Source organism: Lemur catta, chromosome 8 (assembly GCF_020740605.2).
Source record: "Lemur catta isolate mLemCat1 chromosome 8, mLemCat1.pri, whole genome shotgun sequence".
NCBI classification, from domain to species: Eukaryota; Metazoa; Chordata; class Mammalia; order Primates; family Lemuridae; genus Lemur; species Lemur catta.
Genome location: NC_059135.1, coordinates 94,499,932 through 94,527,295, shown reverse-complemented (window position 1 = coordinate 94,527,295; position 27,364 = coordinate 94,499,932). Strand labels below are relative to the sequence as shown.

The window sequence follows — 27,364 nt, the reverse complement described above, 5'->3', positions numbered from 1 at the left end:
ATAGCATGACACATTTGGGTGAGTCTGTCTTGGTTCAGGATAGCCGAGGTCAATGTACGTGCTTTCTACCTGTGTCCAGTTGACTCTCCAGTCTATTTATTTATAGTCTTACTACAATAATATGGCAACATACAGAAAGTTGAGAGACGAGTAGACGAAAACCCACATCAAACCATCCCCACATAAGCTATTATTTCCTAATGTGTCATCCTTTGAGACTGTCCATGTTCCATACTTTTTAGTAAATAAGTTTAGGTCTTGCGTGTTTTATAAATAGTTTCCTTGTAACTACATAGTATACATCATTTTAGTTTTTAGTAGCTTTGTCATTTTGAGTTGATAGGGCAAATTTTGGTAAACTGGGATCTTTGACGTGCAGGTATCTTTTTTTTTGTTATTACATATAATACAACAATGACTATCTTTTGTATAGCTTGTTTCTTTTGTGTTATTGCCTTAGGATAAATTTAAAGAAGTGGGATTATTGAGTTGAAAGGTATTATCATATTTATGACCTTTGATACACATTATTGATTGCTGACCCAAAATTTGTAGCAGTTAATAATTTTCCCAGAAATCTAAGGATGTACCAGTTTCCCAAAAATGTTATCAACTTCTGATAATATAATTTCAGTATACTGTTTGCTACTATTAGAGGTGTAGATGATATGTTATTTTTATTTTTCATTACTTTTTTTGTGTTTATTTTTAAAAAGAATAAGCAATCGTAAGAGACTTTTGTATGAAGAAACTGTATGAAACTCCTAATGGGTAGAACACGCAGATGGTTTCTATTACTTCCTTGGTTTCCAGTCCTGTCCTGCATTACCAAAGCTATTGCATTTCTACATGGGCATAGAGGAAAATGCAGCCTTTGCTTTGTGGGATGGATTGGTGTATTTGTCCACATCAGAACGTAATCTTAGAACATTTTTGTGGCCTACCTCCAAGTGTTTCTTTAAACAGTTGTGTGCTAGGGCCCTGCCTAAAATATTTATTATTCAATTAGAATGTCTGTGGGTGGAGGCTGAGGTATCTGTTTTTTTTTTTTTTTTTTTTTTTTTAACAGGTTTCCCAAGTGTTTCTGAGGCCACCAAAGTTTGAGAGCAGTCTCTGGGGACTACCTTCTAGCTAATATTCTTCTCAGATTGTGTTTTTCCTGTGGGTAGAGGCAGACTCTGTTATGAAAAGTTGCTCAGACATGCTAACAGAGGCCTGTTGTATAGAGAGAATGAGTTGTGTAGCAGTGCCCTTCCTAATGAAGAGTAGCTGGGTTCGTCCTAGGAACAATAAGCCAGTCTTTCTAAGGGAAGTTGAACTGCATTAAAAACAGCTCCTTCTCTGAAGTCTTCTTGTGGTGCTGTTAGCTGTATTTTATTTAAGTTCTGCTAAGTTGTGGAATTCTCCTGACCCAAGCCATACCCTCCTCAGCCTTTGGTTGGCCTAAGGGTGGCACACAGACCTATTATCACAATAGCAATAGCCATCAGAGATGGAACACCCACCGTTTGCCAGGCACTGGGCTGGGTGCTGTAGGTAAACTTCTGCTAAAGGCAGGTGCTGTTTTCATTTTGTAATGAGAGGAGGCAGAGGCTTAGAGAAATTGAATAATTTGTTCATGATCACACAGCTGCAGAGTAGGAGAGTTTGATTCTTAAATTCTTCAGCTTCCTTTCCATAGTTATCTTTGTTTGTTTGTTTTTTCCAGCTCAAATTGTTCCTCCTTCATGAAAGGACAGTGGGCTGCCTTGGGAAAAGATCTGCTCTCGCCATCCGGCAGCATCTGGAGCCCACTTACTAGTCAGGAGAGATGTAGGGATGCAAGTTGCCCGCTAGGGTTTCCATGATGGTTAGATCAGATGACCAAGCAGGCCCTTTTAGATTTGAGTTCTTGATATGAATTCTGCCTTTGGACAATCCAAATCACAGAAGATCTGATAAAAATTTTTTTCTTTTTAATTTAATTTTTTATTATAAAATACATATAACATAAAATACTCCATGTCAACCATTCTTAAGCATATTATTCAGTGGCGTTAATTATATTCACACTGTTGTGCCACCATTGCCACAATCTGCTTCCAAATCTTTTCCATTACCCAGAATAGAAACTCTGTAACCATTAAGCAATAATTCCCTGTTCCTCCCTCCTCCAGCCTCTAGTAGCCTATAATCTCCTTTCTGTCTCAATGAATTTGCCTATTCTGGATATTTCATGAGTGGAATCATACAATATTTGTCCTTTTGTGACTAGCTTACGCATGTTTTGAAGGTCCACCTGTGTTGTAGCTTATATCAGAATGCCATTCTCTTTATTGCTGAATAATATTCTATTGTATGGATAGACCATATTTTGTTTATTCATCTGTTGCTGGAACTTGGGTTGGTTCCATTTTTTGGCTATTGCAAATAATGGTGTAGTCAACATTAATATATAAATAATGCATTTGAGTCGCTGTTTTCAGTTCTTTTTATTATATACCTTGGAGTGGAATTGTTGGGTCATGTGGTGATTCTGTGTTTAACTTTCTGGAGCAATTGCTGAGCTGTTTTTCACTGTGGCTATACCATTTAATTAATTAATTAATTAATTAAATACATAAATTATTTTTAAAGACAGGATCTCGCTCTGCTGCCCAGGCTGCAGTGCAGTGGCATGATCATAGCTCAGTGTACCCTTCCAGGGGAACTTCTGGGTTCAAGTGATCTTTGGCCTCAGCCTCCTGAGTAGCTAGGACTACAAGCGTGTGTTACCATGCCTGGCTAATATTTTAATTTTTAGAGATGGGGTCTCTCCCTGTTGCCTAAGCTGATCTCGAATTATTGGCCTCAAGTGGCCTCCTATAGCGCTGAGATTATAGGTGTGAGCTACCGTGCCCAGCCAGCTGTACCATTTTACATTCCCTGTAGCAATGTATTTAATATAAGGGTTGCACTTTCTCTGTATCGTCACCAGTACTTGTTTTCTGTTATTTTTAAAATTTTATTTTTTATTGTATCCATCCTAGTATGTGTGTGAAGTAGTATCTCATTGTGGTTTTGATTTGCATTTCCCTGATGACTAAAGTGTTAGGCAGTTTTCATGTGCTTGTTGGCCATTTGTTTATCTTCTTTGGAGAAATGTTTATCCAAATCCCTTCCCTATTTTCAAATTGGATTGTCTTTTTGTTGTTGAGTTTTAGAATTATTTATGTATTCTGGATACAGGTCCCTTATCAGATATTATATATGATTTGCAAATACCTTCTCCTACTCTGTAGGTTGTCTTTTCACTTTCTTGATAATGACCTTTGATGCACAAGTTTTTAATTTCAACAAAGCCCAGTTTATCTGTTTCCTTTTGTTGCTTGTGCTTATGGCATCATATCTAAGAATTTGTTTCCAAATCCAAGGTAATGAAGATTACCCCTGTGTTTTCTTCTAAGATTTTATAATTTTACCTCTTACATTGAGGTCCTTGCTTCATTTTGAGTTAATTTTTGTACGTGGTGTGAGGTAGGGGTTCAACTTCATTCTTTTGCATGTGGATATCCAGTTGTCCTAGCACTGTTTGTTGAAGACTGATACAAAGTTTTTAATTATGCCTTTTCTATATCATTGAGTGGCGTTTATATTTTGCTCCTCAGCCTTTCCCTCTTCCCTCATTTTCTTCCCTTAAAACAGGATACATAGATGTTTTGTGTATGTTAACTGTTCTGCTGCTTGATACATGAAGCACTTAATAAATATGAATTCCATTTCTTTTAATTTTATACAGTTATTTAACTGTTCAATAGTTTGTGTTCCAAAAATAGATCGTAGGTACCTTAAGGCTATGAGGATTTTTGTTATATTTCTTTGTTTCTGAATTTCTTCTTTTCTTATGGAGAGGACATCACTCTAGTGCCTAATTTAATGCCCCATACATCACTTTGGTGCCCAGTCTAATACCATGCAAGTGGTATCCTTAACCTTTATTTGACTGAACTGTGAAGCTAAATATAGAACTTTGTGAATACATTTGCGGTAGTTGCTGAAAATCCTTCTTAAAAGATTATTTATCAGTGTATTAAAAAGTTCTTTAGGGTTTTTTACTGAGATTCTTTTAAGTCATTTTCTCAAATGTGGGGATTGGTAATAGCATCTTGGTCTTTCAGATGCCTTAGGAATTTTTTTGTGTGTGTCTGACATATGGTATTTGGATAAACCTCAGCGTGAAGTCTGAGAACTTTTTAACTTACTATTTAAGAGTCTGGTGATTGAATTTTACACTGGGAATCTTACTCATTTTAGGAGTGATTTTGTGTACCTAGAACTTGCCTTTTCATTTTTGACAAATGCTCTTAGTTTCAAAGTTATTTTGAGTTTGTATAATACAATAAGTGTATATTACTTTTCTAACAAAAAATTAAAATAAACAGCATTAGAAAATCCTTCTTTTGTTTAGAAATTCCAAAAGTTAACTAGTGAAGAAGTATCTGATCTTTCTGTCTGGGTCTGTATTATCATATTTCCCTCCATCATACTCTTCAGTGTTCAGCGGTGGCTAATGTTACTTGTCCTAAGTGATCAGACCTCCCTTGGGAGTCCAGATGTCAGTAAAGGGAAGGCTCAGCTTGAAGGTTGGCCTTTGGTGTTTTGTTTTCCTGTAGGTTTTGACTCCTAAGTAGGTATTTCTTAGTATCTTGTTGTGTTAACACTTTTATACTCTAAGATACTGGTTATTCATCTGTTGTTTATTTTAGAAAATCCTTATTATTAACAGTGGAAACAGAGAAAGGAATTATTTTATTCTTTTCTAGTTCCAAGCAACATAACAACATCAGAGTGGCTAGAACAAATATAGTATTTCATATGCTTTCAAGATAATTGTCAACCAACAGAGTGATTCAACAAGAGTGTAAACTCCCTTCGAAGGAATGATAGTTTATGCCAGGGAGAGTAGGAAGGAAGAATGCTATTTTCTTTCACTGCCTCCGTCCTTCTTTAGGGAAAAGTTGGGCTGTCATGTATCTGAATCTGTAGCTACACCTATACCTTTGTGTATATATTTTGTCTAAAAAGTTTGATACAAGTATTTTTTTCATTTGCTATATTACTCTCCAGGCATGGGATCCCATTCTGAGGAGGGTGGCCCTTTAAAAAGAAATGCTGTCAGCGTGAGCTGGTCTGGGCTAGGGAGTGTGGCATTTTAACCTGCTGCTGCTTGAGCTTACCCTTTGGTAGTGATTGGTGTGCCAAGCAGATTTCCTATGGCTAGCGACTGCATTTCTCACGTAAACACAGTGGAACAATCTTGCCATTCTGTCATTCTTTTCTGAACTTGGAGTAGATTTCTGAAATTGCCAAAGGAGCACTTGTTTGGAGGCAGAGTGACAATATTTAGCTGAATTACATAGTACTGATTTTATGTAATCATGAAAGAATAACTAAATGCTGGAAGATTAGGAACATCTCATTGTAATCGTTTGGTTCCTAAACCTCTTTTGGGGTGGGGTAGGGAGACTAGAGGGGATACAGAAAGGCTGTACACAAGGTATTAATGAGAAATGGACCTAAAATTAGAGAGCCTTTAATGAAAAGAAGACAGTTGGAGGGGATTTTGGTGGTTCATGCCTGTAATCTGAGCACTTTGGGGGGTATAGGTGGGAGGATCTCTTGAGGCCAGGAATTCAAGACCAGCCTGGGCAATGTAGTGAGACTCTGTTTCTATACAAATATAAGAAAATTAGCTGGGCATGGTGGTGTGCGCCTGTAGGCCCAGCTATGGTGATGCCACTGCACTCTGTCTTGGGTGAAAGGGCAAGACCCTGTCTCAAACAAAACAAAAAAGTTATTGTAAGATAGATCCTACGTAATTAGTAGAGACTGAACAAACTGTGTAACTTGATCAGAATCTCCATTCAGGGTGGGTGTGGCAGCTCACACCTCTAATCCTAGCACTTTGGGAGGCTGGGGTGGGAGGATAGCTTGAGACCAGGAGTTCAAGACCAGCCTGAGCAACTACAAAAAATAGAAAAAATGAGTTGGGCATGTTGGTGCGCGCCTGAAGTCGCAGCTACTCAGGAGGCTGAGGCAGGAGGATCACTTGAGCCCAGGAGTTTGAGGTGGCAGTGAACTATGGTGATGCCACTGCACTCCATCCTGGGTGAAAGAGCAAGACCCTGTCTCAATCAATCAATCAATCAATCAATAAGAAAGAAAGAAAGAGAAAGAACCTTCATTCGACAAGTTTTGCTGTTGTTCCTAAGGGTAGAAAGAAAGGCTTTCAAGCCTTGTTCCCAGTGAGCTCTGTGCCTAAGAGGGAAGGCAGACAAGTAAGGAGATGGTTATGATTCCATGTGTTAAGTATGCTACTATGGGAAGACTGGAGAGGGAGGGGCTCCTAATATGGGGCAGGGGGAAAAGATATGGCCCCTTTCTGTTTTAACCTGAAGGATATGAGGGTGTAAACCAGGTGCATACTCCCCTGGTTGGGCACTCTGGGGCCTGTTTGTTTTCCATTTTTGAGAGAACTGTGTTGGCTGAGGACCTAGCTTGTGACGATGGGACAAGGAGACTGACCCTTGGCCATATTAATGCCGTGTTCTAATTTTGTGAAGTGGCCACAGGTAAGAGCCAAGAAAGCACCCTTGCTGAGAGAAGAAGGCTAGTTGAAACTAATGTGTTACAGAGAGTCTTGGATGTTGATAAAATCAGGATTCTTGTATTTCAGATCTTTACTTGAATCCTCAACTGATCAGTGATTCAGTTTTAGAATTTTGGAGGTGGGAGTTAGACATTGTTCTTTTGCGAAACTGGTTGCTATTGCAGTTGCTTCTGGATAGTGATGGCATTACTAACATTGTATATATTTTTTATTGTACTTACAAGCTTATGTGCATTATTGACTACAGAATTTTTAAAAAGTTACCTAAGGGATATACTTGTATCCCTTTTTGTTATGAATGAATTTAATTTTTTTTTCTTGAAGCTCAACACAATGAATAAATGATATAGTTATATATGAGAATTTTTTTTTGAGACAGTGTCTTGCTTTCTTGTCCAGGCTAGAGTGCTGTGGCATCAGCCTAGCTCACAGCAACCTCAAACTCTGGGCTTAAGCGATCCTCCTGCCTTAGCCTCCCAAGTAGCTGGGACTACAGGCGTGCACCCGGCTAATTTTTCCGTTTTTAGTATCAATGGGGTCTCGCTCTTGCTCAGGCTAGTCTTGAACTCCTGAGCTCAAGCAGTCCTCCCTCCTTGGCCTCTCAGATTGCCAGGATAACAGGCGTGAGTGCCCGGCCTGTTTTTCTGTTTTTGACTTGATAAGAATTCCATGGCTGGATGAGGTTCAGAAAAAAGCTTTGTTTCCTTATAGGTGTTACCTTCTAGAGATGAGTACTAGATATGGACAACTTATAATAACTGTGTCTTTCTGTATTTTTCGAAACTTAGGGTAGTGACTGACGGTGGTTGCTGTGGTATCAGGATTACAAAATTCTATTTGACTTTACAAACAACTTTTTGCTATTTATTGGATAGAGTATGGTTTAACTAGAAAAAATATGAACAGATACTTTTTAATGTTTAAAATTTACATTTCTTTTGAATACGGAATATGTACATAGTTAAAATGTTTAAAAGATACACAGGATAGAAAGTGAAATGTAAGTCTTCCTCCACCCCCTATTTTCCCACATGCATCCCATTCCTGAGGCAACCACTATTTTTTCTTTATTTTCTTTATTTTTTATTTTATTTTATTTTTTGAGACAGGGTCTCATTTTGTTGCCCAGGCATGAGGGCAGTGGCATGGTCATAGCTCACTGCAACCTCCAACTCCTGGGCTCTAGTGATCCTCCTACCTCAGCCTCCCAAAGTGCTAGGATTACAGGCATGAGCCACTGCTCCTGGCCTTATTTTTAGTTTCTCAAATGGGCTTCCAGGTATTCTGTGCATATACAAGCCATTACATGTGTGTAAAGGCTGCAGCATTGTTCAGTTAGTATCATCACTATTATTTTTATTATATAAATAGTACATTTTCATTTTAGAAGACGTAGTGTTAACATTTTGGTGTATTTCCTTCCATACATTTTCTATGCATGAGGCATATAAGTGAGTACTTTTTATTTTATAAACAAAAATGGCATCATAAACATGCTATTTTCTAGTTTGCTTTTTTCACCGAAATGATTATAGATATCTTTACAGGGCAATAAGAACAGATTTTTACTGTCATTCTTAGTAACTGTATGATGTGCTGTTTTTTGGATATATAGTAATTTATTTCCTAATTCCCTATTCTTGAACATCTAGAGTTATTTCATTAAAAAATTATAAACAGCTGTAATTAATAATTTTAGCATACTTGACAAATTATTTCCTTAGATGCATTCTTAGATTTGGACTTGTTGGATCAAAAGATATATTTACTAGTTATTAATAGATATTGCCAAACAGTCCTAGATAGTAATAAATTTTTATTCTCATCAGCAATGTATTAAAGAATGTATGTGATTATATTCAGTTACATTCTAAATGATCTTTTTGTTTAAATGTAGGACTATAGTGATATAGAGCTCTTTTGATATTTTAGAGAAAACCGTGTTAATGTTGACTAGGAATAAGTCAATGTTGAAAAAATATTGAGGCAATCGTAACAGTTTGAAAAGTGAGCATCTGTATATAGTACAATTCAGTATATGCTAGAGTATATATAGACAAGGTATAGGTCTCTTTGTATGTTTCTTTTAGAACTTTTTCATAAATCCATGAAACACGAATGTAAAAATGTCATTTTAGTATTAGCAGAGTCCAATTATAGTTTATCTGAGAAATATAGCAAATTTCCCCTAGCTATTAGGTATAAGCTTAGTAAAGTACAGATTTAAAGTATATGTGCTTGAAATATGGTTGAATGGGAGTGAGTAGGAAATAGTATATGCTGTCTTTTCAGTGGTTTTTGTCATTGCTCAGCCAACGTTCCAGATTATTTTTCCCTGGTAGGTCACTTATATTGCATTGAAAACATTTAAAGTAAACCTGATAGGATCTGATTTGTCAATGAATAAATGAATCTATAAAGCCCTCATTTCAGTTCTGTGCAAGCATAGGGCTCCTTATCCTTGAAGGCTCTGTGACTCTGCAGGTTTTCCCAGACTATCAGATTCTGTGTCTTCAGTATGACTCTTGCCAGAGCAAGGAATGGAAGCAAGGGAAATGGGCTTGGAGAGTGAGGGACAATGAGCAAAGCCTGCATCTTTACACCAGGGCACACCTAAGATGGAACTTTGCCCAGTGGTGCCCTTACATTTATTTCACTGTTGTAGTCTTTCCTTTTTCTCTGTTTGCTTAGGAGTCACCAGAAAAGTAGAGTCTTGCAGGAAAGCATCTTGATACATACTGTGTTGGAATAGATTATTCACTTGTTTTTCTCTCCCCAGTGAACGGGGAGCTCATTGAGGGCAGTACCTGGTAGATTGTCTGAACATAAGGTACTCAGTGAACTTAGGAAACTAGGACCAAAAGTCCTTTCACATCATATGTATCTTTTCACTTTTTTTCTTCTTTTCTTCTTTTAACTTTTTATTTTAAAATAATTATAGATTCACAAGGAGTTGCAAAAATAGAGAATTCATGTTTGCCGTTCACACAGTTTCCCCCAGTGGTTAAGCATATTTGGTTGTTTCTATTCTTTTCCTGCTGTGCCGCTCTTTCTTTTCCCTACATTATCCTTTATTCCTTCTTTGTTTTTTCCTATTCTTAATCATGCCTTTGGTTTACTACTGGCATCTGTGGGAAATGCTGAACCTCTGAACTAAATGTTGCCTGATTATTCTGCTGAGGCTACTTACCAGCCTGCATATGGTTCTTCCTCTTCATTTATTCTTTATGGGTGACGCTTAGTATGTGGTACTGAAGCAGGTACTAGTTGTTCCTCTATATTCAAGCTCTTCTACTTTTATTTTGAGAACATTAGATATAGTGGATATATCCTTCCTTTGAACATCTTTTCCCTAAATTATACATATGTCTAAAGTACTCACAGACCTTTGTGCACTGTTGGTGAAAAGCAGCTGTGATTTGGTGGAAATAGCCCTGGATTTCAGGTTAGAAATCCAGGTTCGAATCCTGCTTCTGTTTCATACTTGCTGTGTGACCCTGGAAGTCACTTTACTTCTGAATCTTTTCTGTAAAATAGGCATGATAATTCCAATCTTACAGAGGTTTTAGGAGGGGATAGAGAAAGTGGCATTTTTATGTTCACTTAATGAATGGGAAAGTGGTGTTTCAAATATGAAGTAGCCATGCTTATTTTATTGCTGGAATGAAAGGTAATTTTTAAACTATTGGTGTATTAGTTCTTTATAGCCTGCCTTCTTTATTTAGTAACAGAGAAAAATTTCTCTTGTTTTTATATCTTCAGCCTTCTTACACCTTCTGTCTTCACATTAAATACCCAGTACTTAATAGAGTTTTTTTCCAACTGGGTGTAGCCCAGTTCCCTTGGGACATTTGGGGTGGCCATGTCAGCTGTCATGCTATCAAATGACATATCAGATGCTCTCTTTTCTTATTCACCTAAGTCTGAGGATTTTCCTGTTTCAGGAACCTCTCAGAAAATCTCTCAAGCTAACATATATGCTGCTTTTTACTTAGCTTTTTAGCAGGTTTCACTACTAGAAACCAACTCTTCATGTGGTGCTAGAAACTCAGATTTTTATTTTTAAAGGGGAGACTTGATTAACTTAAACACACACATACGTACACAGAATAAGTAGTCAGTATAAAAAGTGGGGGATAAGATGAAAAATTTAAGATTTACATAACTGACACAAATTTTTTCTTAAACCTGATCTAGATGCAGGCAGACTTTTAAATCATCAAGGGGCCAATATCTATAGAGCACCCTATTCAATAACAATAAAATACACATTGTTCTCAAGTACATGTGGACCACTCTTCAGGATAGACCATATGTTATATCATAAAATAAGCCTCAATACATTGAAAGGATGGAAATCATACTAGGTATGTTCTCTGACCATAATGGAATGAAATTAGATACTAATAATAGAAGAAAATTGGGGAAATTCACAGATATGTGGAAATTAAACAACACATTCCTGAGTAACCAATGATTCAAAGAGGAAGTCACAAGAAAAATTAGAAAATACTCTGAGATAAATGAAAACAAAGTACAACATGTCATGATGGTGATAGTTGGACAACATTGTGAATGTATTAAATACTTATACCACTGAATTAGTTTTATACTTAAAAATGATTAAACTGGTAAATGTTATGGTTTACCACAATTGAAAAAAAAACAACTCTGCCACTCATTGTTCAGTATTAAGTGTTTATTGAGGGCCTCCTATGGTCCATGCAAAAACCAAAACAATATACCATAAATTAGGGGATGCAGCAAAAGCAGTACTCAGAGGGAAATTTATGACTATAAATGCCTGTATTAAAAAAGAAGAAAGACCTCAAATCAATAACCTAACCTCCCATTTTAAGAGATGAGTAAGAGAGGAACACACTAAATCCAAAGAAGCAGAAGGAAGAAAATAATGACTAGATTGGAAATAAATGAAATAGAGAAAAAAACAAGTAAGGAAAGTCAAGTAGACCAAAAATTGATTCTTTGCAACGATCAACAAAGTTGACAAACCTTGAGCTAGAATGACCAAGAAAAAAAGGCCCAAGGCTTAAATTAATAAAATCAGGAATGAAAGAAAGGATATCATTACTGACCTTACTTTGGAAAAAAAGTTTATAAGGGAATACTAGGAACTGTTAAATGCCAACAAGTTTGATAACATATGAAGTATATGCATTCCTATAAAGACACACTGAAATCGACTCAAGAAGAAATAGAAAATATGACTAGACGAATAACAAGTAAAGAGATTGGACTAACAATCAAAGAGCCTGCCACAAAAAATGTCCAGGCCCAGATTACTTTACATTTGTGATTTTACCAAGTGTTTAAAGAAGAATCAACACAAATTCTTTACAAACTCTTTCAAAATAAAGATGAGAAGGGACCACTTCCTAGCTTATTCTGTGAGGACATTATCAACTTCATACCAAAACCAGACAAGGACATCATAGGAAAACTGTGGAAGAGTATTTATTATGATTGTAGATACAAAAATCTTCAACAAAATACTTGCAAACTGAATCCAGCAACATACCAGAAGGATTATATACTATGACTTAAGCAGGAATTACCCCAGGAATGCAAGGTTGGTTTAATGTCTGAAAATCAGTGTAATATGCCATTATTCATAGAATAGAGGACAGAATCCACATGATCATCTCAATAGCTGCAGGAAAAGTATTTGAAAAAAATCCAACACCCTTTCATGATAAAAAGCACTAAGCAGATTAGACATAGAAGGGAACTTCCTTTATGTGGTAAAGGCCATTTGTGAAAACCCACAGCTAACATCATTACTTAATGATGAAAGACTGAATGCTGTCTTCCAGAGATCAGGAATGAGACAAGGATATTCTCCTTGTCATGTCTGTTCAACATTGTGTTGGAGGTTCTAGCCAGGGCAGTTAGGCAAGAAAAAGAAAAGCCATTTAGATTGTAAAGGAAGAAGTGAAACAATCTCTATTTGCAGACGATGTGATCTTGTGTATGTTATAGAACATCCTAGCTGGGTGTGGTGGCTCACACCTGTAATCCTACCACTCTGGGAGGCTGAGGTGGGAGGATCACTTGCGGACAGTAGTTTGAAACTGGCCTGAATAAGAGCGAGACCCCATCTCCAAAAATAAAATAAAATAAAAAAATAGAACATAAGTAAATATATATATACATATATATATATATATTTTAAGAAAAGAACATCCTAAGGAATCCACTAGAAAACTGTTATAAGCTCAGCAAGGTTGCAGGATACAGAATCAATATACAAAAATCAGTTTTATTCCTATAAACTTGCAATGAATAATTAAAAAATGAAACTAAGAAAACAATTCACACTAGCATCAAAAAGAAGAAAACATTTAGGAATAAAGTTAACAAAAGAAGTAGAAAACTTATATTCTGAACTCTAAAATATTATTGAAAGAAATTAAAGATCGAAATAAATGGAAAGACATCTTATGTTCAGGGATGAAGACTTAATATTGTTATGAGGCAGTACTCCCCAAGTTGGTCTGCAGATTCAACAGAAGCCCTATTAAAATCCCAGCTGTCTGTTTTGCAGAAATTGATAAGCTGATCTTAAAATTCATATAGAAATGCAAGGAATCTAGAATTGCCAAAATAATCTCAAAAAAGAAGAACAAAGTTGAAGGACTTTCATAACTTACCACAAAGCTGCAATAATTGAGACAATCTGGTACTGGCTTAAAGATAGACATATAGATCAGTGGAATGGAATGAGGGTCCAGAAATAAACTCTTACATTTATGGTCAATTGATTTTCAACAAGGGTACAAAGACAATTCAATGGAGAAAGAATAGTCTTTTTTAGCAAATGGTGGTGGGACAGGTGAATATCTACATGTAAAAGAATGAATTTGTGCCCTTGCCTCACAAATTAACTTAGAATTGATCATAGACCTAAATGTAAGATCTGAAAATACAAAACTCTTAGAAGAAAATATGGGTGTAAATCTTCATGCCCTTAGATTAGGCAATGGTTTCTTTTTTCTTTTTATTATGGTAAAAATAGTCAATGATTTTTTCAGTATGACATGTAAAACACAAGCAACACAAGAAAAAAGAAATAGATAAATTGATCTTCATTAAAATCAAAGACTTTGTTTCAAATGATACCATCAAGAAAATGAAAAGACATCCTAGAGTGAGGGCAAATATTTGCAAGTCATATATCTGATGAAGAACTTTTATCCAGAATATATTAAAAAAAACTCTTATGGTCAACAATAAAGAGACACATAACCCAATTAAAAAATGAGCAAGAATTTGAGTAGACATTTCTCCACAGAAGTTATCCAAATGGCCAACATGTCCATGAAAAGAAGCTCAACATGCTTAGTCATTAGGGAAATGTAAATCAAAACCATGATGAGATACCACTCTGATTACAGACAATTTCTTAACATACACAAAACTAGAGAGAGTGTAACAAACGCTCATGTACCCATCACTGAGCTTCAGCAGTTCTCAGTGCATGTTCATCTTGTTTCGTCTTTGGGGAAATTTTGAGGAGTAGAAAAAAAAAATAGAAGCAATTTGCATCCAATACTATAGACCTGTCACAGGAGAAGAAAAAATCAAAACTGTGTCCTATTTTTACAGTTCACATTTAGAAAAAAATTTACAATAGCTGAAAGGATTTAATTACTTCATTAAAATACTAGTAAAGGCAAATACTAACCATTAGGAATATTTTATCTGACACCTATGTAGTATTTTCCCCTATTCTTTTCTGATATCATGTGTACTGTAATGTAGAGTTGCCTTTTTTGGTTTGTTTTTGCAGTTATTTGTCTTGACCAGCCTGTAGTTTTTACAACATATTTTGTGGAAGTAACTGATCCACTAGGTCTATCTTAGGAATTTAAGAGTTTCTTCTTGTTTACTTCATTACATTCCATAATATTGAAAGGCAGGTTTCCCTCTATTATGAAATGGTAGTGCCTGAGTTTTGAATAATACTTTTCTATTTGTATTTATAAAAGTGATATATCTTCATTATAGAAAAAAATTAGAAAATATAGGAAAGCAAAAAGATAAGATTAAGGAATCTGTTATCTTATCAGCCAAAATTAACCAATGTTAATGATTTTTTTGGTTCATATGACCTGCCTTTTTAATGTAATGTGAACCTGAACTTTTTATTCATTTTGGCATTTACATTATAGTTATATTAATATTTTGTCATGATTACATTTTATTGTGTACACTGAAGTGAGAGTTAGTTTAACTGATTTTTTTTTCCTACTGCAAAATATTCTTGTGATTATTTGAGTAATTCCAGCTTTTAATGATCTTTCCAAGGTAAATAATTGTATAACCATCCAATTTCCTGATTCTATAGTTCAGAGAGGACTTGTACAGAGTTCCCTGCAAGGCCAAAGCACTGTTGACTTTTGGTGCTAGAAATTGAGTGTTGGGCCTTGTCTCTGTCTAGTCTTTTGGCTCTATGCTTGACTGGCTATTTCCAGACTTTTTGAGAATTATTTCCAGACTTTTTAGTGTCTAGAATTACAAAGCTCTACATAAGTAAAATTTCTAATATTTGTTGACTGAAAAACAAATATATCAAACTAAGAATTGAGAAACACTTTTTATATTATTTTTGTATTTAAAAAATTCATAATCATAATGTACATATATAAGCCTGAAATATATGAATATGAATACTCTTAGTATTAGGAATATGAATAAGAATACTTTCTCAGTATAGATAATGCTTGGTGTATGTACGGAATAATTCTCAGACATCCTTTTAATAACTCTTCCCCAGGGGAGGGGGTCAGCGATGTTTGCACGTTGGGAACCAGTGCTGTGGCTGTTTCAGACTGCATGTTTTTCTCTGAACGGACCACACTCTCTTGTATTTATGCTTTGTCCATATGTATTTGCACGTTCCTTTTATCCGTAATATTTTTTGCCTTCTTCCCTACCCCTGCTCCCCATGAAGAAATGGAACTCAGCTCATGACTGCTAGTGACTGTTTGTCCTTTGATTTTCAGCTCAAGCAAATGTCATTCATTGGACGAGTCTTTCTAGAGTGCCTTGCTTGTAACAGGCATGGTTATAGGCATTAGGTGAACAAAATAAATAAGGTCCCCACCTTCTTGAGGCTGACAGGCCTGTGGGAAAATCATATGGTAAATAGGTAAACACGTGATGTAATAGAATTGCAGCTTGTTCCAAGTTCTTGAAGAGAACAGCATGCAGTGACAAGGGAGCCCCCTAGAGTGGTCTTCCACGGGCTCTCTGAGAAGGTGACATTTAAGCTGAAGCCTGAAGGAGGAAAAAGAGGCTGCCAGGCCAATGTAAGTGTAAGGGGAGTATTCAAGGCAGAAGAAACTGCACGAGCAAAGACCCTGAAATGGTAGAGTTTGGAACCAAAAGGAGGCCAGTGTGTATGACTGGAGCTTAGAAGTATTTGGCCTGGAGATATAAATTTGGGAGTCATCATTTTATAGGCAGTTTTTAAAGTCACAGGAATGGATGCTGATCATTTTGGAGTGATCAAAGTGAGAAGACAAGAGGCACTGGAATGAGCCTGCCAACAATTAGATCTCTGGAAGGTGGGTAGAGATGGTTGAAGCTAGTTGAGTAGGTGCAGCCAGAGAAGTAGGAAGGGATGGTCATTTGTTTTCACAGAGGTGGAAAATGGGGAATTTTTCAAGAAGGAAGAGGTGGTCAACTTTGGAATGCTGCTGAAAGGTAGAGTTCGATCAGTACAAAAAGTCTTCCTTGGATTTGCCAATGTGGCAGTTACTGGTGGTCCTGACAAAGGCAGCTCTTGTGGAGCAGGCAGGGGAAGCCAGATCGGAGGGTCTGTGGAGTGAACAGGAAGTACATCAGTGGAACTGGCTGGTGTAGACAGCTGCTTAAAGAAGCTTCACTGTTAATGGTGTCATTGATGAAAGGCATGTGAGCTCAAGAGAGAGCCTTTGTAAGATGGGTGATTTAGAGGACATTTACAAGATGCTGGGAATGAGCCAGGAGAGAGGGAGAGATTGCTGATTCCAGGGAGCAGACAACTGGAAGGTTAAAGGTCTGAGGAAGCAGAAAGCAGGTTTGTTGTTGTCCATGTGGGTGCCGAAACTGCTAAGAAAAATGAGAGGAGATAGGGAGGGAGCCAGGAAGGCTGGAGTGTGAGTCTCCAGTGCCTGATGAATGAAAGCAGGGGCTGGGAGAGCTGGGCGCTGTGTCTGTGTGGCGGCAGATGCTGCACTCCATCCTTGCAATTCCCAGTCAGAGCATTGCCAAGTTCCCTCAGGCTGAGCTTTACTTTCCTTCTTCTGCTACCTACAGCACCTTCTACAAACCTCTGCTTTAAGACTTTCCCCCATACTATTGCAACTGTTTGCATTTGTCTCTTCTTCCTGGCAGCGACTTCCTTGAAGGCCTTGATCATGTCTTTACTTTTTGTGATTTCTAGTAGTTAGCATAGTATGATAGTACCTGTCACATGTAGGCAAAGAGTAGATGCTTGTTCATTGAGTGAATGTGTGGGCCTCAAAATGAGTGGGGCTGTGGGAGGGAGAAGACAGGAAAGGATGGAAGGAACAGGTAGACTAAGAACAGAGACTTGGCTGCTGGCAGGGTGTGGCAGAGTGGCTTTCTTTCAGATCATTTGTAATTGTTACAGAAATCATCATAATGCAAAAAGGTTGTCTTATTAATGGAAACAAGATGCTTTTGACTTAGTGTGAATAAATTCTACTGATTTCTGCCTTCCAGAGTTGGCTTTTAAGGTATCGTATTTGCTTTTTACATATTTTCCAGGGAGATTTTCTATGTGGTTATGGATTAACTGGTGCTGGTGACTTAAATTATACTTCTTGATACTTCGATATGGAATATTATTTTGTTAAAGCTTCCTGAGTGCTTTATTTATGATTTGATTTCATGTTTCTTAATTCACTACTTTTTATGCCCCAGGTGCTGTAGGTATTTAACATTTTCACTAGTTAGTGCCCATGCTTTGGACTTCAAATGAGGCTGTAGTATAATGTAAAGAACACAAACTTTGGGGCCAGGCTAATCTGGTTTTGCATTATCGCCTGACAGTTATCAGCTTTAAAACCTTGGGAGGTGTTTTTTTTTCCCTAAACCTTTCTGAGGTACATTTCCTTATCTTCAAAATGAGAAAAATAATGCTTATCTATCTCACAGGTATCACTATGTCTGCCTTACTGCACTTTACCTCCCTCACTTTGCTTATGTTTTTTTTCCCTATTAAGTGCCATGATAATGGCTACATGTCCTGTCCACATTTTAAGACAAAGCTAACACTGAATCTCGTTTTTATAGTTTTGACTTGGTTATTCCAGGCCTTCTTAATCCATCCCTTCTCAGAATTTTCATAGCACTTATTTGGCAGGTGCAGTATTCTGCCTGTGAATCTACTAACAGTACATCTTGTGTTTGTGTTGAATTCTTACATTGACAAACTTTTTGTGAATTTGTTTGTCTTGTCTTCTGTAAGTACGTTGGAAGTTCATTAAAGTCAAGTTATAGACTAATTGTTTTGTATCTTCTGTAGTGAGATGTGATATTTGATATGTTGATAAGTAAATAAAAGTAACTGAGATATTAGACTGGTAACAGATGAGCAGGTGATACAAATGTATTCACCCCATCTATTAATTCATTCTACAGAAGTCTGTTGAATACATATGTGTTAGATTGAAAAACATGCCACGTTATTTTGCAGCTGCTCCTGTTAATAAGTAGAACCCATTTCCTCACACTTTCAATGTGGGGTGGTGTGGCAAAAGTAACATTCAGGTTGTGGGTCCTAGGCTTCAAGAGGCTTGACAGCTTTCCCCCTTTACTATTTTGGAATGTTCCAGCCACTGTGTAATGAACTCCATGCTGTACTACTGAATGGTTAGAGATGTGTGAAGAGAGGTCCAGCCAACAGCCAGCACCAGTGTCCCAGACCTGTGAGTGATGCCGTTGTAGAGTCTTTGGCCGCAAATTGTCAGATGACTATAGCCACATGAATGATCCCAGGCACGACTAGCACAAGAACCTCCCAGCTGAGCCCAGCCAACTCATAGACTTAATAGAAGTATCGACCGGGCATGGTGGCTCACTCCTGTAATCCTAGCACTCTGGGAGGCCAGGGTGGGAGGATCGCTCCAGGTCAGGAGTTCAAGACCAGCCTGAGCAAGAGCGAGACCCAGTCTCTACTAAAAATAGAAAGAAATTAGCCAGACAACTAAAATACATATATAGAAAAAATTAGCCGGGCATGGTGGCGCATGCCTGTAGTCTCAGCTACTTGGGAGGCTGAGGCAAAAGGATTACTTGAGCCCAGGAGTTTGAGGTTGCTGTAAGCTAGGCTGATGCCACGGCACTCTAGCCCGGGGAACAGAGTGAGACTGTCTGAAAAAAAAAAGAGAAGTATTAACTCATTGTTTTAAGCTACTAAGTAAAAATGGTCCTACTTTTAAATTCTTATGGAGAAGTCTACAGTAGACTAAGACACTGCAGAGCTAATGGTTGATTCTCTTCTCTCTCCCATCCTCCGTTGTTAATAGTTCTCTATTAATAGTATACCCGAGTACCACAGGATAGATGTTAATTAAGGGGATGCAGATAGGAGCTAATTTTAAAAAATGCTCTGTGCAAGCCCTTTTTTATGCCTGATCTTATTTAATGCATGTAGAGCCAATATTCTCCACAGTGCCACTCAGGAAGTGGCACAGTCAAGACCAGAGGCCAGAATTCCCAACTTCATTGCTCTTTTCATTACATCAAGCTGTCGTATTGTGTTTCTTCATTCTTGTTGAAGCTGGTGTTTTTAAGCTTCTTCCTGTTGGCCTGCAGCATAGTTGGGCTATTATTCTGGTAAAGGTTCCTCTGATAATTTCTGCTTTCCAGGATACTATAAAGGAGGATGACTAGGACCACTGTCTTGACCCTTTATTGTTTTGCCCCTGTAGACCAAGATGATGTGGCAGGAAAAGGCTGAGTGAGGAGCTTAGAACCTGACCACTGTAATAGAGACAGAGAATGTTCATGTTGGGGAATGGAAGGGCCTCTTGCAGTTGGGGTTGGGTTTGGGAAGAGTTGGTGCATTTTTTCACAAATACCTGAAATGTGTCCCTTTTCTCATGTGACTGACAGTGACATTTATTGTGTTCAGTAGTCTTCATAGTGAGATCTTGCTAAAGGAGAAAACTTATCCTGGTAAATAAACAAGAAAAATTGTGCTTTGCTATTCTAACTTCATCTAGCATTTCTCCCATGTCTTTTTTTTTTTTTTTTGAGACAGAGTCTTGCTCTGTTGCCCAGGCCAGAGTGCCGTGGCATCAGCCTAGCTCACAGCAACCTCAAACTCCTGGGCTTAAGCAATCCTTCTGCCTCAGCCTCCCCAGTAGCTGGGACTACAGGCATGTGCCACCATGCCTGGCTAATCTTTTTCTATATATATTTTTAGCTGTCCAGATCATTTCTTTATATTTTTAGTAGAGACTGGGTCTCACTCTTGCTCAGGCTGGTCTGGAACTTCTGACCTCTGAGCGATCCACCCGTCTTCACCTCCCAGAGTGCTAGGATTACAGGAGTGAGTCACTGCGTCCGGTCCTCTTCTATGTCTTTTTTATGTTTCTTTTATTCTTTTGGGAAATGTTTTAAAATTGAACTTTTTTTTTTTGACTTAGAAATACTGTGACATTCTGAGTAATTTCGGATGTCAACACTGCTGTAAGGTGATTCTCTGTGTAATGCTACTCTCTTGATTGATGGCTGTAGAAGTGACTGCTGGGATTGTAACAGTCATCCATAAGCTCAGTAAAGGCAGGGGCTGAGTCCTGTTTATTCTTGGATCCCAGTGCCTTCCATTACTTCTTATATATGATAGACCTGATTTTTATTGAGCTTCGCCACAGGTGACCACCAGTTACAGGTTAACTTTAGACCTCAGTTTCCTTGTTTCACTCTTCCCTAGTGGAGAGCCTGGTCAGGATGTGGGTGGAGGGAAGGGAGTTTTACCTTCTCCTCCTCCTCCTCCTCCTCCAACTCCTCTTCTTCCTCCTTCTACATCTCTAACTCTTCTTCCTCCTCTTCCAACTTCTCTTCCTCTAATTCCTCCATCTCCTCTTCTTCCTCCTTCAACTCTTCTACCTCCTCCTCTTCCAACTCCTCTGCCTCTTCTAACTTCTTTTCCTCCTTCTTTCTAACTCTTTCAACTCTTCTTTCTCCTCCAACTCTTCTAAATCTTCCTCCTTCTTCTTATTTTCTATGTTTTCTGCATTTTAAATATAAACTTTTTTAAAGCTCTTGCTATAGGAAATTTTGCCTGTATTTTTCTTTGTTTTTGAGTTCTCTTTTTATGATTTATTATAATTGCAAATGCTTAGAAAACTCTTCCTGGAGAATACAGTGAGGAGAACACAATTACTTATTTGCTTAGATAGCTAAAAATATTTCTGCAAGGATACATAGAAAACCAGTGACATTATTTGCTTTTAAAGAGGGAAACTGGGTAGCTAGGGGTCATAGGTGGGAGGGAGGTGTTGCACTTTTGTACCTTGTGCATCAGGAACTATGTGATTAATATTCCCTGAATACCTTTGAAGGTAGAGATGGAAAATCACTCAAAAGCATGGGAAGAGGCTACAGAAAACCCAGTTTAGTAAGTGTAAGAGAGAGTAGTTACTTTTTTTTTTCTAGTTAAGAAAAAGAGAAAAGAGAGAACCCAGTCTGCTTAATGCCTCAGGGCTTCCAGTCTCTTTTATTTTTGAGTTTCATTCATAGGAGTTTATGGCCTATTTTTGAGTGTGCTAAGCCTTTATTGCATAATTACCTTCAAGAAGCATATGCTTATTTGTTGGGAATCTTATACAATTCCAATTGAAGAGGCAGGGTTTCTTATACATTTTAAAAATCACAGTAGAGAGATTTGTACGAATGGGATCTTTCCCAGCGTTTACTTAAGGAATGGAGACCCTGCTCTCTTGCCTGTTTCTTCCTAGCTAAGCATGAAGTCTGACCTCCTTTCCTTGAGTCAAAACAGAACTAGGCCAGACTTCTAATAATAAGGGTCCAAAGGTGGGGAAAGGAAGCTCATTGGCCATGCAACCTTGAAAAATTACTTACCCTTACTCTGCCTCAGTTTCTTCATCTATCTTACATCTACCTTACAGAGATGGTTGAACACTTAGAGGTAGTATGTGTAAATCACCTAGCATAGGACTTGACACCTCGTGTAGATACTTAAAAATGGTCTTATTTTCATTATTACAGGTCAGCATCTGTTGATTTTAGACCCCTTGAAAGAGTAAAAGCTGAGAGTGTTTTCACTGAGGATGAAAGATGGTTTAGGAGAAGTAGGAGTGTATCAGTTATCTATTGCTAGGTAACAAACCATCACAAAACTTAGCTTAAATAAAACAAAAATGAAATGTTATTTCTCATAATTCTGTGGTTTGGCTGGGTGGTTTTCTGTTTGTTTCCTTACACTTATTTGTGTAGCTGCAGTTGGATGGTGACTGGAAGGGGTAGATGGTCCCAGATGGCCTCATTTACACGTCTAGCAGTAGCTGCTGCCTGTTGGTCAGACTGTGTTGGTTCTCTGTCATGTGACCTCTCTTATCCAGTAGGCTAGACCAGCTTCCTTACAGCATGGCTGTCCCAGCACAGCATTCTAAGAAGGCAAACTCCAGTATTTGCATATCAAGTCTCTGCTTGTTTTTATAGTTCTGATTTCCCACTGGCCAAAACATTTCACAAGGCCAAGCCCAGAGTCACTGTGGGAGGGGACTTAGATTCTACCTTGGTAGGGAAGGAGTAGCAAAGACTTTGTGGCCATTTTTAAGCTACCATAGCTTGATATTTGTTCTGCTTCTTGGACTAATATTGAACCCAGAAAGAAGAGGTTTTGTTTGTTTCTGCAGTTTTCCTGTATCATTGATACCTTCTTTAGTCCAACACAAGGGCTGATTAAGGAACTGGAGGTATTATGTTTCGGCTAAAAACTGGAATGAAGGGTAATAGCTACTTTTATATATTTGTAGATCTTTTCTCTGAAGGAGGGACTAGTTCCAGGGTGTGGAAATGACTGGAAAGCAGATATCTCCTCAATTTAAGGAAGGACTGCTCAGTGAGATAGTTAAGTCTTGTTGAATGCCATCCCTCCCTCACCCCCCTGCATTGTTAGAAACTGTAAAGTAGAAGATGGGTAATTGTATCCTGGGGCTTTGAAGGAGGGTTTTCCTTATTGAATGACTTGACTTATGTGATTCCTATTGGTATCAAAAGTTTGTGAGAATGGGTCTGGGAGCTAAGCAAGACCAGATGTGGCAGTGGTGGCTGTGAAATCTAGGGAGGTGATGTCATGTGGCCCTGTGTGGGTTTCTCTTGCATCTCTCGAATGTCCATGCCCTAGTCTCAGGCTCATGGAGCCCATGAAAGACTATCCACTGTTGAGAGATACCTTTTCTCAGGGCCATTAATGGTTTTCTACCATCCTGTGATGGACCAGAGCCTGATTGTGGAACATCTGGAGCTGCAGGCCCATGTGTGGGCTGCATGGTACCACTTTGAGGACGTTGGTGGGGTACAGGGGGCTAGGGCTGTGCAAGTGGAGTCTGTGCAGCCTCTCACTGTGGAGAACCTGGCACTGAGGGGCTGCCGTGAAGAGGCCTGGGTCTTCTCTGGCAAGCAGCAGGTAGCTGAGGAAAACGAGCAGGCAGCATAGGATGTGACACTGCATTAGGCCTTATGGCTGCTGCCCCAGTACCAGGCTGATCTCTTGCTCACCTTCAGTCAGCCACCTGCCTGACAACAGCTCATCTCTTGGCCCTGAAAATCTATCACTTCCACCTTGGAACCTGGGTGATTTTGACCAGTTTGACCCTTCATGATCCCAACATTTTTGGTCCCCAGTAAAGACACTGAACCACTGCATCATGCAGCTGAGGACATGGAACCCAGTTCTGTGAGAGGAAAAAGAGGTTGAATATCTCGGTTTCCTTTTATGTCTTACCTGTGTGTAAACATAAGGCACCTCTGCAGAAAATAAACTTTCTGTAGAACCCACCAGAAAGGCTATGATTTTATAACTCAGAGCATCTGTTTTTTAATGTTAAGATTAGGGGTGGGGATGGGGTCATATTAGAAAGGGAGAGAACTGCTGTGTTTAGACTGGAAGAGTTTCCTTACCCAGAATTTTTAATTTTACTTGATTTATAAAAGACAGATTTACCTGCTGGAACCCTTGAAAGTTGGAACTTAATATTGGTGTGAAGAACACTTCTATTTAGTACAGTATCAGGGAGGTGCTGAATCTTGAAAATGGGTTTCCTGTGGGTTGTCTTGGTTTAGAATGAGAGTAATTGAGTAATGTTTTTAGAAGAGAAGAAATTGAAGTAAATAAATGTGTACCATTGCTACAGCAGCTGTAGATTAGCTAGACAGCTTGTACAATTTGTGTGGTTAAAACAGTTCTGGTACATTTCCCATATCATGTGTTTTGCCCTACCTAAACATGATTTTGAGATCTCCTGATTTTGTAACAGAACACTAGGCCCAAATGGTGCTATTGTCAGCTGAGAATATTCTGTCAATAACTGATCAGAATGTGAGCCTGTTTCCTTTCTCCTTTTGTCTCTCTCTTTTCTTTGTTGTGAGAAGGAGGCCGGGGCTACTGCTCACCCCATTGTAAAGCTGCTAAGCAAGAAGTGTGATGTAGGTGCTGCACTTGATTTTGGTTAATGTGTACAAGCCAGCCAGTTTGGTCAATGGTGTTTGTATGGAGCCTGCCCCACTTCCGGTATTTGGTTTTTCAGAATACTGTGAATAAGGCAATAAGCTACAGTACCTACAGTGATTCAGACACAGACTGGTGGTAGGTTTTTGGTGGGAAGCAGAACTTAAGCTACACATAAATATGATAGCTACAGCAGAAGATTGCTTTCCTGACTGGTGCATTTATAATACAAGCCGGGAAATTGTGAAAAATATCAGCCCACCAACTGTTTAGCTCATTGGCTCTTTTCTCTGGGCTTCAGTGTTCTTCCTGATAAAAATAATAATTATGTTATTCTGATATGGTTGCCAAGCGTTCATGCTTTTCACTCCATGCGATTATAAACGATTCTGCAGCATGAATTGCTTTGTCTTTGATTTAATGTTTCATAACATTTGAGTGTTATGTTATCTGTGCTGATTTGTCGTTCTCTTCTCTTACTTTTCAGAATGGACTGCTGAATTATGAAGTATTTCAGACCCAATAGTAGAATGTCACTCTGCCACTCACTCCTTTATCTCCTACTAGTTATTTAAATTGGACTTTTAATATCCTACCAGCTGCTCTTCAGACACACATGGTGCATTGTTGCCATTCCCCGGATTGCATCTTTGAAACACAGGCTCTTAGTAACCTTCAGCGAACAAAGAGGCAACCTCTCAGATACTTCTACTGGGAGGAAGTCATCCTGACTGCCCTCTAGCTTTTGGTGAATCTGGATTTGAATTCCATCATGGAGCCTCGCATGGAGTCCTGCCTGGCACAGGTGTTGCAGAAGGATGTGGGGAAACGACTGCAGGTTGGCCAAGAACTTATAGACTATTTCTCAGATAAACAGAAGTCTGCTGACCTTGAACATGACCAGACCATGTTAGATAAACTTGTGGATGGACTCGCTACCTCTTGGGTGAATTCTAGCAATTACAAGGTAAGCTGTGTTTTAGAAGGTGCCCTTGTAGGTGGCTGGGTTGCTTTGGTGAATCAAAATTGGTCCTTAAAAAAAATCCTTTGTGAGAAATCCACATGATTCTTTGGCTTCCAATAAGACACTCATTTTAGATTGTGGCCTTTGGACATTTCATTCTAGAGTGAGTAGTTTTCTTTGATTTTTGTTGGAGATGAAAAAATCCTTTAGCACTTTTAGAGAAGGTCAATTGAACAGATAAGGAGAAGCTTTTATTTTGGAAAGTTTACAAGCATTTGCACCCTTGAAGTTTAAGTATATTTTGTGTCTTGCAGCAAATAGGTCATGAGAAGTTGGTGAGTGGCCCTTCATGAATAATAGATGTCTTCACTGATTTTCTCTGGGGGATCAAATTGGTAACAGGATGTGGAGAATTTTACCTTCAAGTCACTGTTGTGAAGCTTGCCCAGGTACCTGGCCAGAAATAGTGTGGATTGCCAAGGGCACTTCTGTGACCTGTGTGTAATGGCCTAGAGGATATCCTTCAGGTTCTAAGCATCAGGCTCTTCATGTGCCTTTGGCTGGGAGTATGGGTGGGGGTAGGGTTGGGTCCTATGGCCCAAATGAGTTGTGAAGGTTGACCTTTTTATTTATTTATTTTGAGACAAGGTCTTGCTCTGTTTGTCTGGGCTAGGGTGTGGTGACATCATCAGAGCTTACTGCAACCTCAAACTCCTGAGCTTAAGCAGTCTTCCTGTCTCAGCCTCCCAAGTAACTGGGAATACAGGTGTGTACCACCATGCCCAGCTAATTTTTCTACTTTTTGTACAGATGAGGTTTCACAGTGTTGCTCACACTGGTCTCAAACTCCTGGGCTCAAGTGATCCTCCTGCTTTGACTTCCCAAAGTGCTAAGATTACAGGTGTGAGCCACCGCACCCGGCCAAGGTTGACCATTTTAACTTTCAATGACTGAGCTTTCATGAGTAAAAACTAGGCTAGATGTAAAGTGCAGAAGAGGTGTTGTTCCTCTCTCTGCCCTCATCCTTCCTCCCTCTCCCCACCACCCTCCCTTTTAGTTTGCCTAGAGGGTGGCCCCTTTGGATCAAGGTTAAGATGGAAGGAAGAGTGGAAAGTTTGCATGACCACTAATAGGTGCTTTAGATGTTGCAAAAGGGGCTTACAGAAACAGAATCTGCTGTGCTTTTTCCATTGACTCCGTCTTTTGAGATTGGTTTGGACTTAGAAACTTGCTTATAGGATCCCTTTGTTTGCTCTAGTATAGACTGTTTTCTAAATATATTACTCAGTCTCATCTAAGAATGGTCAGGCTTTATACTTGCTAAGGATGTTACCTAGGGCCCTAATATTTCACTTACAACTGAATATAAAGTTTATCTTACCTATCTTTAAAAGCTGAGCTAAAATTCTCTTTCATTCATCTATTTATTCCTTTAGCTGTAGTTAATTGCTTCTTATGTGCTTGGCATTGGTGCTGGATGGTGGGAATATTGAAGAGATGAAAGGTGGTAGAGTCTAGTTGTTACATTTTTGAGGGCTGTGAAGTCACCTTGTCTGTGTTTCAGTCATGGCTTTACCACTTTTTCTATGTGCATATTAGGATGCTTCTGGCAAAGTAATGGGAAACTGACTTCACTGATCTGAAGATACTCGAAGAAAATTTAGTATTTCAAATAAATAAGTCCAGTAGTAGTTAAAGCAATGTGCAGGGAAGAAGAGTATCTTCTTGTGTCTCTTACTTGGGAGGAAACCTTTCTCAGAAGTTCCCCAGCAGACTTTTCTTGAACTCCTGACCTCATGCTGTTCTCCTGCCGTGGCCTCCCAGAGTGCTAGGAGTACAGGGGTGAGCCACCACACCCAGCCTCCCAGCAGACTTTTCCTACATCACATTGGCCAGAATGGCTCTGTGTGCCCACCCCAGTACCACTGGAAAATGGAATGGGTGTCCATGATTGCTTTTGACTGTCTTGCTTAACCTGCTGGTCTTAAGTAGGGGTCCAGCCTCTTCTGAATGAAGCACGTGGCCATGTTAAGAAGCA

The 27,364-nt window shown here is 38.6% G+C and overlaps 1 protein-coding gene across 5 annotated transcripts in view; it reads left to right on the top strand.

Moving 5' to 3' along the window:
- CLASP1 (cytoplasmic linker associated protein 1) overlaps positions 1-27,364 on the top strand; it is a 264,483-nt gene that overhangs the window by 5,607 nt on the left and 231,512 nt on the right. For all 5 annotated transcript variants that reach the window (XM_045559400.1, XM_045559396.1, XM_045559398.1 and 2 more), the window contains exon 2: positions 24,850-25,329. In XM_045559400.1, the coding sequence (XP_045415356.1) occupies positions 25,135-25,329 (195 nt within the window). In that variant the 5' untranslated portion in view covers positions 24,850-25,134. The remainder of the gene's footprint in view (positions 1-24,849; positions 25,330-27,364) is intronic.